Raw genomic sequence first — 12448 nt, 5'->3', positions numbered from 1 at the left:
AAAAAAAAAAAAAAAAAAAAAAAAAAAAAAAAAAGACAAAACACCTGTTATTCATCATTTCTAGAGATGAATCATCAAATCAGGACAATCTTATCAAACTGCCTAAATACTTGCACAAGAGCTTAATTTCAAATATTCCACCTCTATTTTTTTGGCACAAAGCTAGGGACATATTGATTAAGAGAGTAACATTATAAATCTTAGTTGGCATTCTTAAAGAAGAAAGTATGCTGAGAGTGATGACCAACCATCAGTCTGTTCACTGAATTATATGAATTCAGTGAATTTCCTAAAATTTATATCTTTTTAACCTCTTCTGTACTGTCTTCTAGTTTTTGCCTTATTTGACAATACAGTCTATGGTTCTGAGAGCATGCTTAACCAGTGCAATTAGTTGGTTTCATCCATCAAGCTTGGAGAAAACACACTTTGTTGTACTGAGGTAAGAGTAACCTTCAGTCAAAAAGTTCTTGCTAAACTACAGTTTGGACTATTACATACTAAGCATGTCCATACTTGCCCCTACAGAAATACTTGCCCCTGAAGAATTATATACAAGTTATCTCAACCTGTCAGAAGTTTTAAGTCTTCAAATGATTTCAGGATTTTTCCTATAAAGGAAGCCATACGAGGGCCAAACAAGCTATCATCATCTTTTAGAGAAATAATCACCCTTCTAATATGTACTCACTCTGTGTAAGGAACATATCTAATGTTAAAAACAACACAAATTTACATTTAGCTTCTGATAATACTATAACTCATGTACTTGTTGCTTTCAGCATCAGAAGATTTAAAATAACAAAAAAAAATCTGTTCAAAAAGTTAAATAAAAAATAGCATAATTCTGATGCATACAAAAAGGCATTAACAGTCATGGAAAAACTATTTATCTCTGCTGAGAAGTTAGGAGCTCCACTGAAGCAGAAATTCAGCACAGTTGACATTACCTGGTACAGCCGTTGGAAAACTAACAAGATAGGCCAGGGATCAAAATGACCATAGAATCTCCTTGTATGAAGCTCAGAGATGTAGGTGAGGCAATGTAGTGAAGCTTACACTGGCATCATCAACACAAACAGTCCCTGTAAGTTAAACTGAGCTAAAATAAACCTCCTTTCTTAAAATAAGCACCCAACTGTGATTTACTTAATGCACTCCAGTTCCTGGATCATTTCCATGGGTACTGATCTACCAGCGGATCACCTTAAAGATTCTCGTACTAGTGGAGCTGCATATGCTAGAGATAGAGGAGGGCAACATGGAGGTACAAAGGGAATGAATAATTGCATTAAATTTAATTGATATCTCAATTCAAAAAAACAACAAAAGAAACATTCTACACAACAATTACACTTGCGAAGATAAAATTGCAATATGTTGTAGGATATTATACAGACAGGCTCTGCCAGTATGAAGGAATCTGCTCTGCTGGGAAGCAAGGTCAAATACTAATTCATTCCTTTGATTACTGCTATACAGCTTCCAGAGAATAATTTTACAAATTAGCATTATATAGAGAGGGTTCACAAGAATGACCGCTTGCAGGCTACACATGTTAATGGTCAATAACTGTTTACTTCAGTCACATGCTACCTGGAGAAACAGGCTTTCAAACTGCTATAAGAAAACTAGTATTGTATTCAAGATTTATCTCTGAAAACCCACTAATTTCTCAATGTTAGTAAATTAAATTTCACCATATTCTGCTTATTTAATACATAAAGATTTCTTAAAGAATCTATAAATTGCATAAAATTCTACATCAGATTTTATAATCCACTGACATGCTTTTTGTCAGTCAAGTTCTAAGCAGTTCATTTACAATATATGCTACTTTAGTGCACTGAAGTTTTAAATCAGATACCAGACACTCAATGAAGTAATGAAAACTAAGAATCTCAATACTTGGCTGAAGTATGGTGCCTCCTTGTAAAATAAACTCTGATCTATACAATATGGCTTAGTACAATCATTTATAAAGAACTATAATTGCATGTAGATATAATTTCTACTGAAAGAAAATCCATTTTTTTTCAAGATAGACTACTTACTGTCAAAAAAAGAGAAAGATAAAAGACAGAATATTCTTATCTGCATGATTTGGAGTTCTTAGAAGAAGAAAGTAATAAATTGCAAGTCATTTTGAAAATGTTAAGCCTATCTTGCTTATATTTTGAACTCTGAGCATGTCTCATTTGCTGCATTAGATGTTTCACTGAACCCTGGCATCCAAAAAGCCTGTTTCATATTAGAATTCGTCTCAAGTTTTATCCTTAACAGCTCACACAAAAACATCAAAATATGCAAACCTTTGTGAGGATTGCTGAAGATCTTTTTTTTTCAAAGTTTATAAAACGGAGTTAAACTGCATAAACTCTGAATTAAACTGCATAAAAATTTGGCTACGATTTGGGATTTTTGGGGAGGGAGGGTTGATATGGGGGCCTCTTTTAAAAAATTGAAAATATCTCTAGCGCCTCTATTCACCTGATTTTATTTCCACTGTCACATAGGCTAACCTGGCACTCAGCATATTCAAGAATCATCACAAGACACTTTGGGTCATGTCACTGTAGAGTAATAATAACCATAAATCCCCATTCTTGCCATCATAATCCTGAAAAAGGCACTAACATAGAGTGTTAGTTGAAAAGACACTTTTTATTCTTAAGACAGAGCCATAAAAACTGAGTATAAAGGGAATAAAAAAGACCTGAGTAGTATCTAGACTGTGTGAATCACTGTTCAAACTATCCCATTTTCAATATTACTAGAACATTCCTTGAAGGCATCTATTTTCCCTAATCCTCCCACTCCACTGAATTTTTATTATTTCAGCTAAACAATGCCCTAAAGAGTTTGTGAATTTTGAAAAATCACCTTAAATGTTGAATAACTTAAAGGCATTAAAGAAAACACCATCCTATACCGTGCTCAAAGCAGGGTGTGGGCTGAGGGGACACGGGATTATAGGACTTCTGCACGTTCACGCATTCAGCATGGAACTCCTCGAGATACGGGAGCACTGCCCCGGGCTGGGGACCCGCTGGGGATTTCCTCCTGCCTCCTGCCGTTGCCGCTGGGCGAGGAAGCAGGAGCCACCGAGCTGGGCAAGGCAACATCCCGCTAAACTCTCAGGGGTCCCGCGGAAACTTCAACACGGCACAGCAGCACTCCGCTCTGAATAGCATGCACGGTACTAAGCAAAAGGAGAAACTACACCTCTGGTCTCTTTTATTATCCCCAGGGATCCTGTCCGGGGTGCCATAGGAAGGGGTAATAGGAAAATATGGCCTCCTGAACAATTATGTTATGGCTGTATACACTCTCGGGGCTCTAGGTATCTCACTTATAGCCAATAGTCAATTAGACTGCAGCCAGATATGGAAACCTTGTCTTCAGGGTGCCTACTAAAATCTAGGTTTAAAATTGTAGGGTGTAGAGGTGTGTGTAACCATAAGGGTTTTGCAAACCATAAGACTTTAGTAAGCAACAGGATGATCAGAGTTTCCATTGAAGACGATCAAAAATTAATGACAACAGAATGCATTAAAAAAAGCCTATGTAGTTTATATTCTATCCCTTTGACAAAAATGTCATGACTGTATAGATATTTTTTGAGGTCAAACTTTCTTCAGGTTTCAGTAAAATACAGTCAGGTACAGCAAGTGGTCCCTAGCAGTTTTCATTTTCCTTCATCTATGAAGATGGACTGCTAAAATCCAGACTTTCTTAAATATCATGTAATCACTGTTATCAATTTGATCTCAGGATTTCAAAATGAGATTTTTCTGGCTAATGCCATATAATGATTAACTATGCTGTCCTCATAGATTTTCTTTCTATTGCTGTTAAAGACATAGTATAGATGGAAAGGAAGAGACTTAATGTACCACAATTACAGGGCTAATGCTTATGATAAGAATAAAAACATACAGGATTTAGGTACATTCAGGTGAGAATCTTCCAGAGGAAGGAAATATATACCTAAGGGGTTTGAGTAACGTATTATTATCTCTGACTGATGAAGTGCAAGTCCCCTATCACCCTATCACAAGAGGTGATAATAGTAATAGAATTATAATAGTAATAGAAATGACACTGTCCTGTCATTTAATTCAGGTCTGTACTTGTCCTCCTATGTATAAACACCATATTTACAAATATAAATATATCAAAAAAAAACATAATTAACTAGAAGTACTGGATATAAACCTTGTCAATCTTCAAAATTTCAGGCTTTGCATAAGCTATTTCTGTAATAGACTGTAGTATGAGTACATCCCTTACAAACAAATCCCATTTCTTATTGCATTTTTTCTGACTATTTCTCAGGGTGAAAAAATCTTAGATAACTTTTTAAGTTTTTTAATGTAATTTTTATTTTTTTAATTTATTTAACATACAAACAAGTCATTTTGTGAAAGATTATGTATGTGCCAATAAAAAGTGTCTTGAATTCTTCATATATACTTTTATTTTTTTGCTTTCTTGTGTGTCTGTGTTCCAAAATTGCACATACAAATATACTAAAGGCCTTTTTTCCATTTCTGACTTTAAGTTTAAATCTGTCTCTAACTTAGACAAAACAGTTTCACATTTAAACAGAAGTTAAAATCAAGAACAAGAGAAAAAAATCTCAGTACATTGATGAGATAGAAAATTGTTTAAACACTTTAACCACATTAATAAATAAACTAAGGAAAAAAAGCTTCATCTGTTCCAAAGTAGTACATAGAATATAGATCAGCTTTGCTATCAATAAAAAAAATTTAAAACCTTTTTAAAAGTTATCCTATATCAAAAACATCAAGAAATTACTAAATCTTACCTTGTATATCTAAAATGCTGGAAATACGAGCATTCAAGCAAGATGCATTCTAGCCAAGTATTTTGTTATTTAATCTAATGCTGACCGAGGATTATTTACATTGTCAAGAGATGCTGCTCCTATCAGTTTGGATAATAATGTCACTCAATATTATAATTCATATTTATGGAGTTCCTGATATTTAGAAAGATAATGTACACCAGTCCTTGAAACCCCTTGACTCCATTTTACCCTCAACGGAAATTCTATTAGTGTATAAAATCTGTTTTGTCTGTACTACCTCTACATCTTCTGCCCTAAAACACAATTTCTAAATCCAAACTATACAAATAAATAACATTTCCTCTTTCTTAGCTTTACAAATGATATTGAAACTGGTAAATACTCTTTCTTGATTAGTTTTCTTCTTTATTTGTATAGAATGGAGGAGATTTCAGTGTAAAAGAGATATTAGTACTCAACACTAATTAAATTACTGACCCAAGAACAATGGTGTTATGATGACAAAGTGAACATAAACTAATGTAGTTATAAAGATGCAGTGACTTTTGTTTAAGGTGAAGGCCTCTGTCAAAACGAAGGGGAGATGCAGTCTAGCTCGGTTGCCATGAAATATCGAACAGAATTCAGAATCAATAGCAGTAATACAGTCAAGGTATTCACCAGCAAGAATGTTCTATTATGAAAACAAAACTGGTCCAAATGCTCTTAAAAAAGGAGCTGTGATTGATCAGTGGCTATATTAAGCAATTAAATCTTTCTCTTCAAGTAGTCATTTAATGAAAATGCCATCTAAATACTCTAATATACATCTGATGATGAATAAAAAAGCCACTTACCTAAAACCCCCAACCTGTAATTGAGGGTGACAACAATGACATTTCCATAACTTGCCAGAATGCTCCCATCAATCATGTTGCCAGTACCCTCCATGTAAGATCCACCGTGGATGTAGACCATAACTGGTTTCTTGCTGTTCTGATCATGAATGTCTGAAAAAATTCAAGCAAAGAAAACATAATAAAGTAATAAAAAATAATGAAAAATGACATTAACTATATACAGAAATGCTAACAAAAAATCTTAATTACTTCCTGTATTATCCATTTTTATTACTACCACTTTTAATCATCTAGCTAAATGATCAGTTCAAGATCATCTATAAGCTTAATAGGCTTATAGGTTGAATATTTCTGTCTGTTATTTCAAATACCTTTTCATACAAAATATTCCCATAAAACTAGAAATGCCTTCAATATTACAAAGAATTTAGTCTGAAAGTAAACATAAAATCTCAAGAGTAAAATCAGACAATGGAATAATAATTTAAAAARTATTCCTATATATACCAATTTACAAACATCTATACATTTAACAATAAAATTATAATAATGATCTGTACTTTTCTACTCCTCATCAAATAAGATGTATTTCTTGAAATTATATTTCCGATATTCAGTAACAGATAATAYCACAAAACTAAATTGTTCTGTTAAAAGTAAACATAGCAAATAATCCTTCTTTTAAAGCAGCTTAGGAGTTAACAGAGAATTTAACTGAATTCATGGTCCAGACTTTTGTATTTAAATCAAGTAATTCTTTTGTGTTGTACTTTTTCTTGTCAAAAAAGTTAAGTATTAAAGAATTAGCCCTGAATTTAGGACCCTGAATTGCATGGTTGGTCTTTTGTACATGCAGAAAAGCTCTTCACTACTTTCAAAGAGATAAACAGCTGGGTGTTAATTTGCAAAAGAAAATTAAATGGAATTGACAGCAATATTTTCATACTTCAGAGTAAGTTATAAGGATGCAAAAATTAATGACTTGAGGTATAGAAGTATATTTAGTCCTGCATTCATGCATATTTCTCTAATTATCAAAAAATTAGGCTCCTGACTCCAGGGTTGGTTCAGACTACCTAAACTAGGAACTTACATTTTTTACGGAAAAAACAGAGGGCAAGCTCCTTTAAAATGCAGACAAYAATTTGGGCAGCCTACCTTAAACTCTCTCTGAGAAAGTCCTCTTATGAGTTAGGTAGGTACATACTGACCAATGGAAAAAAGGAGGTGGAGGAAGAAAAGGCTGAGCTAAACGGCTAGAAGCAGGAGACTAGGGTCTGAAAGCCTTCCAAGATCCTTTCTTCCTTTCATATTGGTGAGGAAATACTCTAACTCACCAAAAACTTGACCAACAATGAGACAAAAACTCTTCTAAAGGAAATTTTTATAAATATATAATTTTTTATACATGGAATTACATAAAGAATATTTAAAAGTAAATTATGTGTGGCCATATCCTATGGCCCATTTTTGAGTTTCCTCATATGTATGCTGTACCCTACCAAGAATAGTCAACTGGATGCAAGGAAAATACGATCAAGCTCCAAATCTRCTATTGTCTAGTTCTCAAGAGTTTGAGGCTTCTCATAGAAGCATTCTTCTTTTCATAAAAATACACATATTTTACTTGTTGTACTCTGTTGGTTGTATTTAGGCAGCAGAACAAAAGGTGTTGAGATAAGAGATATGTAATTGTTTTAACTACAAGAGTAAGGCAGCCATTAGACAGATCATATAAAGAAACGAGTCACATTGTACTGGACATATTATATATTCTCCATATTCTCAGGAAGGTACATGAAAAACTGTTTGATGCTTTCTGTGAAGGCTCAGTTAAGCACTCAAAAGAGGTAAGCTATAATTATTTGTGTTACAGAATTACCTTTTCCTTCTATATCAAAATCCTCATGGCATGATCTGTTGTATTTAATCTTTTCTTATTGCATAGTTCTACYTCAGGGCTCAGTCTTTCAGTGCTGAAGTCTATGGGATGTTTCCTTTTTGCATTCAGTGGGAACATGGTTAGCTTCARTATAAAAGGAATGAGCTCCACTCTTTATGTGATTACATCTCAAATGGACGCTCGTTAATCATCAAATCCTAACGTTATAATTTTGGAATCTGAATTCATAATGTATTCGTAATATTGTATTTGACCTATGTCAAGTTTTTAGAGTAATTTTGGTTTTGCTTGTTACTTATCTTTTGCTTAAAAATCTTACAGGAGTTGATATAGCAAATTGTGATACCATAATTTGAAGAAAAAAAAAAAAAGTGTTTCACAGAAAAAAGAATATGATATTCAGGTAATAGTAGGGTTACTTTGGAGTACTTTGCACAGGGTTTTCTGTGTTATAAGAAATAGTGCGCTTCAGCAATGAAGGTGGYACAGTAGAGGGCAACCAGTGTGGATAAAAGACTTTTAATAAAGAGATTTTTATTACTGTATTTTATCTAGCTAGAGTAGCTCCAGTAGGGCTGAACTCTCAAGAAAAGAAGAGATTAAAAGGTGACTTCACTGCAGTATACATGATTCTAAGGGGAACAGAGAAGACAAATGTTTCAAAGTTTCTGAACTGATGTCAGATAGAAGAAAACAGGACAAAGGCATGGAATAACACTTGGGACTGACCAAGCATGAGAGGAATAAGAGATATATTACTCCAAAAAATTAACAATTAATGCCCCAAAGTTGTTAGCTACTCAATTAATTTGAAAATATTTTTCTGAATTTTATAAGCATATAAAGTAAAATAAACTGTCAGTGTAACTTTAATGAAGAGTGAGATCAGAGGAAGATTTCATGACTTTTTTCCATCTCAGAGCACCCTAAATAGCTTGCTGTGCCAAGGCAAGAAAAAAGTATTTCTTTGTGAAACTTTTTCTCGGTACTTCACTGTGAACTTTATCATTTCCTTTTAGGGAATCCAATTGAACTCTGAAAGAAGTCAATAAAAAGATTGTCATTGATTTCAGTGGGAAGCTGGTCAAAGCCATAATGATTGTATCTCAGAGGATAGCTGATTATAGGAAAAAAACAATAAAGCAACATCAACAGCTTTCTTTACTTTTGTGTCCCCGAAATAAACCATATCCTGCGAGAAAAAAAAAAAAATACATAAAAATACCACAGATGAAGCACAATGCAACTGCATCCAACATAGAGTATGTGCACAGGGGAAAGAGTGGAAGTGAAAGGGAGGATATATGTGAGCTATTTCATGAACTTCAAACAGGTGAATTTACAAAATGTATAAGAGGGAAGGAGCACATGCATGTTTCAAACTCCTTTTCTCATCCTAAGCAAGAATGGGGGGGGGGAGCATGTGGTTGTAAATAATATTTATACTACTCACTTCACACATATTTAGGGATAACCTTTAMACTTATGTCACAGGGGAACTGCAGTCATCTATATGCTAATTTGGATTTAAAAAAGAAAAACAATGAAAGTAGTTTCTAGACAAGAAGAAAATAAAGAAGCACACTCAAGTGTGCCTTGGCAAATAAGGGACTAAAAATCACTTTAAAATAACAGCAATAGCAGTAATAATAGTAATAGTAATAGTAAAAAAAAAGTTTATGTTCATGCATCAGGGTTGAGCTTTGAAAAAATAAAAAATACCTTCATCTTCACCACGATCATTACTGGTTATATCATCTGCGCTTTTCTTTGTGTTGGCTCCTGGGGTCATAGTGAAGAGGAGAATAAAGGGAAAAAGAGAATTCAAAAACAGCAGGTTCTCAAAAATAATAAAAAACACTAGCCCCCAAAAAAATAGAAAAATGTAACAAAAAATGTCAAAATCTGTTACATCTGAAATTGAAAAACAAAAAAGATGCAAACTGCACATAAACATAAAATGTCAAGAAGAACAAATTGAAAATATTTTTAAAAATGTATCATATTCTGTGACAATGCAGTTATTTCAGTTAAAAGTCATTGCTGCAAAAACAAAATTAATGTGCTATTAAAAAAGAATAATATAAACCAAAAAAGTGTATTTGAAAATCCACCAAATTATGGTTTCTACATAAGAAATGCAATTTATATATTCCGTTCTGTAACCTTGAAGAAATAACGCTTTCAGTCACTATTGTCAATGTTTTCACATTTTATTCATCCCAGTTAGGATATATTAACTATTAGCCACAATCTGAATTCCAAATGGAATCAATGCAAATAAAATTATCATTGAGTCTTATACAACTTGAAGGGACCAAGACAAACCAGACAGCCCTCATTTTAACCTTGCTTCCTGTATGAGCAAAAAGACATTTAAAACAGTAAATTGAAGGAGAAAATAGGGTTGAGTCAATTGCAAACAGGAAATCACAGTCCAAAAGTAGCTCTGGTTCATATTACACCACATTTCATGCTCTTAAAAATATCTAGAAATTAATTGAAAACATTTACTTACCAATGTAATGAACTTGCACTTACTTTAAAAAAAAAAGATTTAATAAAAATAAATTCTAATTTGTATTCAGTGTGCTTTCTCAAAACACTTTTTATGTGTACACATGCATACGTACAAACACACACATAGACACACACATACACCTTAGCCTTTGTTTACAGGAGCAAAGGGAACCAAAATATGGCACTTTTTCCCTACACTTCTTCTTGGGTAATAAATCTGTCTTTTGATTTAAAAAAAAAATGACACTGAACATCAGATGTTACATTTTACTGTGCTTACTCCTGTGGCAAGTAGCCCTCTGCAATGCAAAAGATTATTTATTAAAGTGTGAAATATGAATTGGAAACTCAATTTCAAAGTTAATTTAGAGCTAAAACTTGGCTACTAAACAAATAAAATGGTCTAAAGTGACATTTTCCATCCAGACTGAAAAAGAACTACATAATTTATTAACTACAGACTTTGTGTTTGTATATGAAGGATGAATATGTCACAGAAGAAATCAATACTATGACCTGGTATTAAAAATCTCTAAGTTATGGGCTTTATAAATCTAATGGTTGGTCATTTGACACTATCCCTTTTGTGTGAAAGCCAAGGGAAAAATCTTGATGATTTAATGATTGAATTCAGGATAGATAGCCTTTTGTAGGATTATGGCAGAAACTTTTTTCCCTTTAATATTTTATTACTAAATAGTTTCAAGTAGTCAGAAGCTTAGATTTTCTTAATATAGAGAGTATTCACTATTTTACTTTCATTTGTGAATAAACTTAATAAAGCTGAACAAGAAATTTAGTCTCCTAGGGTCTAACAAGAAATTTAATCTTCTTACTTTGTAGGAAAGCTTTATATCTGTATCTAGCTAAAATGTTTATGATTTTCTTTTACTATTTTGTTTAAAATGTCACTATCCCCTCAAAATTCTGGCTCCTCCCCCCAAAAAAATAAATAAATTAAAAAACCCAATCAGTAACTGTAAATAAGACAGAATGTTTTTAATTGTTGTTAAGGTACTAAATACCTGTCAACATACATAGTTTTAGGCTTGTGTTCTGTGCACCACTTTGCTTTATAGAGTCTTCTTGATAAAAAGGGAATGTGGATTTTATATAGAAATTTTCTGAAACCACTACCAATCTATTATATATGCTGGCTGAAAATTGAAACTAGCCAATTCAAATTCCACCGAAGAACATCATTTTCTCATTAACTGAATGCTTTAATAGTGAGACTGATTAGTCAGTCAAACACGTGGATGAGATTCCATCTCCACACAAAGCCTGCATCTTTGATCCCATCGCACACACAACTGTGTATGTAGTATATGAGTGAGCTCAGTTAAATCTATTCAATACATAATTAACTGGCTGAAATTTCACTGACAATAAAATATGGCTGTTTGYTAATCTATCAATTTTGTTAATAAATGTCAGATGTAGGCTCTAAACTTCTGTCATCATCCAAATTTACACTTTTTAAAATTTTTACATATGGTTTTTAATCCAAATAAGGTAGAATCTCCTCTCAAGTGCCACCCAAATAATATTAATTTTGTAGTCAGATATAACAGTTATTCCACTTGCAAAATGTCATTATCTGCAAATTCTGAAAAAATAATAAAAATAAAAATAAAAATAACTATTTATTAACAATAAACTCACAAGGTTACTAACACAGGAAATGTTGATATCAGTTCCTCCAGTGATATATTCTTCTAATTACTTGATAGAACAACATATATGATCATCACACATCAAATACAAATCAGCTAAAATGCATGAAACGAAAGTGGCCTTCTGTCATTCTTATGGATTAAAAATGGACAAAACCTACATGATTCCATAATCATAGTGCTAGTAAACAAATAATATAAGTGTAATTATTTAGAGTGTAATCCACTTTAAAGGACTTTGAGTGTGAGAAGAAAATATGCTCCACARTGTTTCAGTTCAGATATTACGCCAAACAGAAAGAAGAATTATCAATATACATCACTGAGATACTACATGAATTTTCTCTTTAATGCAGTGCTTCCTACAGTGACCCTGGTTCAAGGTAGATCAGAAAGAACAGCACAAGTGTAATGAGAATTTAGGAAGTGTCTCTACACCATGCTACTAGATATGATCAAACACAAACATCAYCTAACACACGTATGTGACAGGAGGTATTAGAAATATTTGACACATTTTCTTTTTTTCGTTCTTCACAGCTTGAAGAAGTTATCATGGAGTCACCTATTTTGAGAACAGCTTAATATTATAACAAAATGTATTATAGTGTATTGTGTATGAATGTTGATTCTTACCTGTTGTGTAACATTCTTTCATCTGTTGTGAGTCTCT

The 12448-nt window shown here is 32.9% G+C and overlaps 1 protein-coding gene across 1 annotated transcript in view; it reads right to left on the bottom strand.

Annotated features, from left to right (window-relative positions):
- The window catches only part of NLGN4X (neuroligin 4 X-linked), a 155533-nt gene that overhangs the window by 70300 nt on the left and 72785 nt on the right, over positions 1-12448 (bottom strand). The window contains exons 4-5 of the mRNA XM_085321475.1: positions 9302-9361; positions 5674-5826 (exon numbers count right to left, since the gene is read on the bottom strand). Coding sequence (XP_085177601.1) covers positions 5674-5826; positions 9302-9361 — 213 coding nt within the window. The remainder of the gene's footprint in view (positions 1-5673; positions 5827-9301; positions 9362-12448) is intronic.

Source organism: Rhea americana, unplaced genomic scaffold (genome assembly GCF_003343005.1).
Source record: "Rhea americana isolate MKP2758 unplaced genomic scaffold, rheAme1 scaffold_7, whole genome shotgun sequence".
NCBI classification, from domain to species: domain Eukaryota; kingdom Metazoa; phylum Chordata; class Aves; order Rheiformes; family Rheidae; genus Rhea; species Rhea americana.
This window is presented reverse-complemented; position numbering and strand designations above follow the sequence as displayed.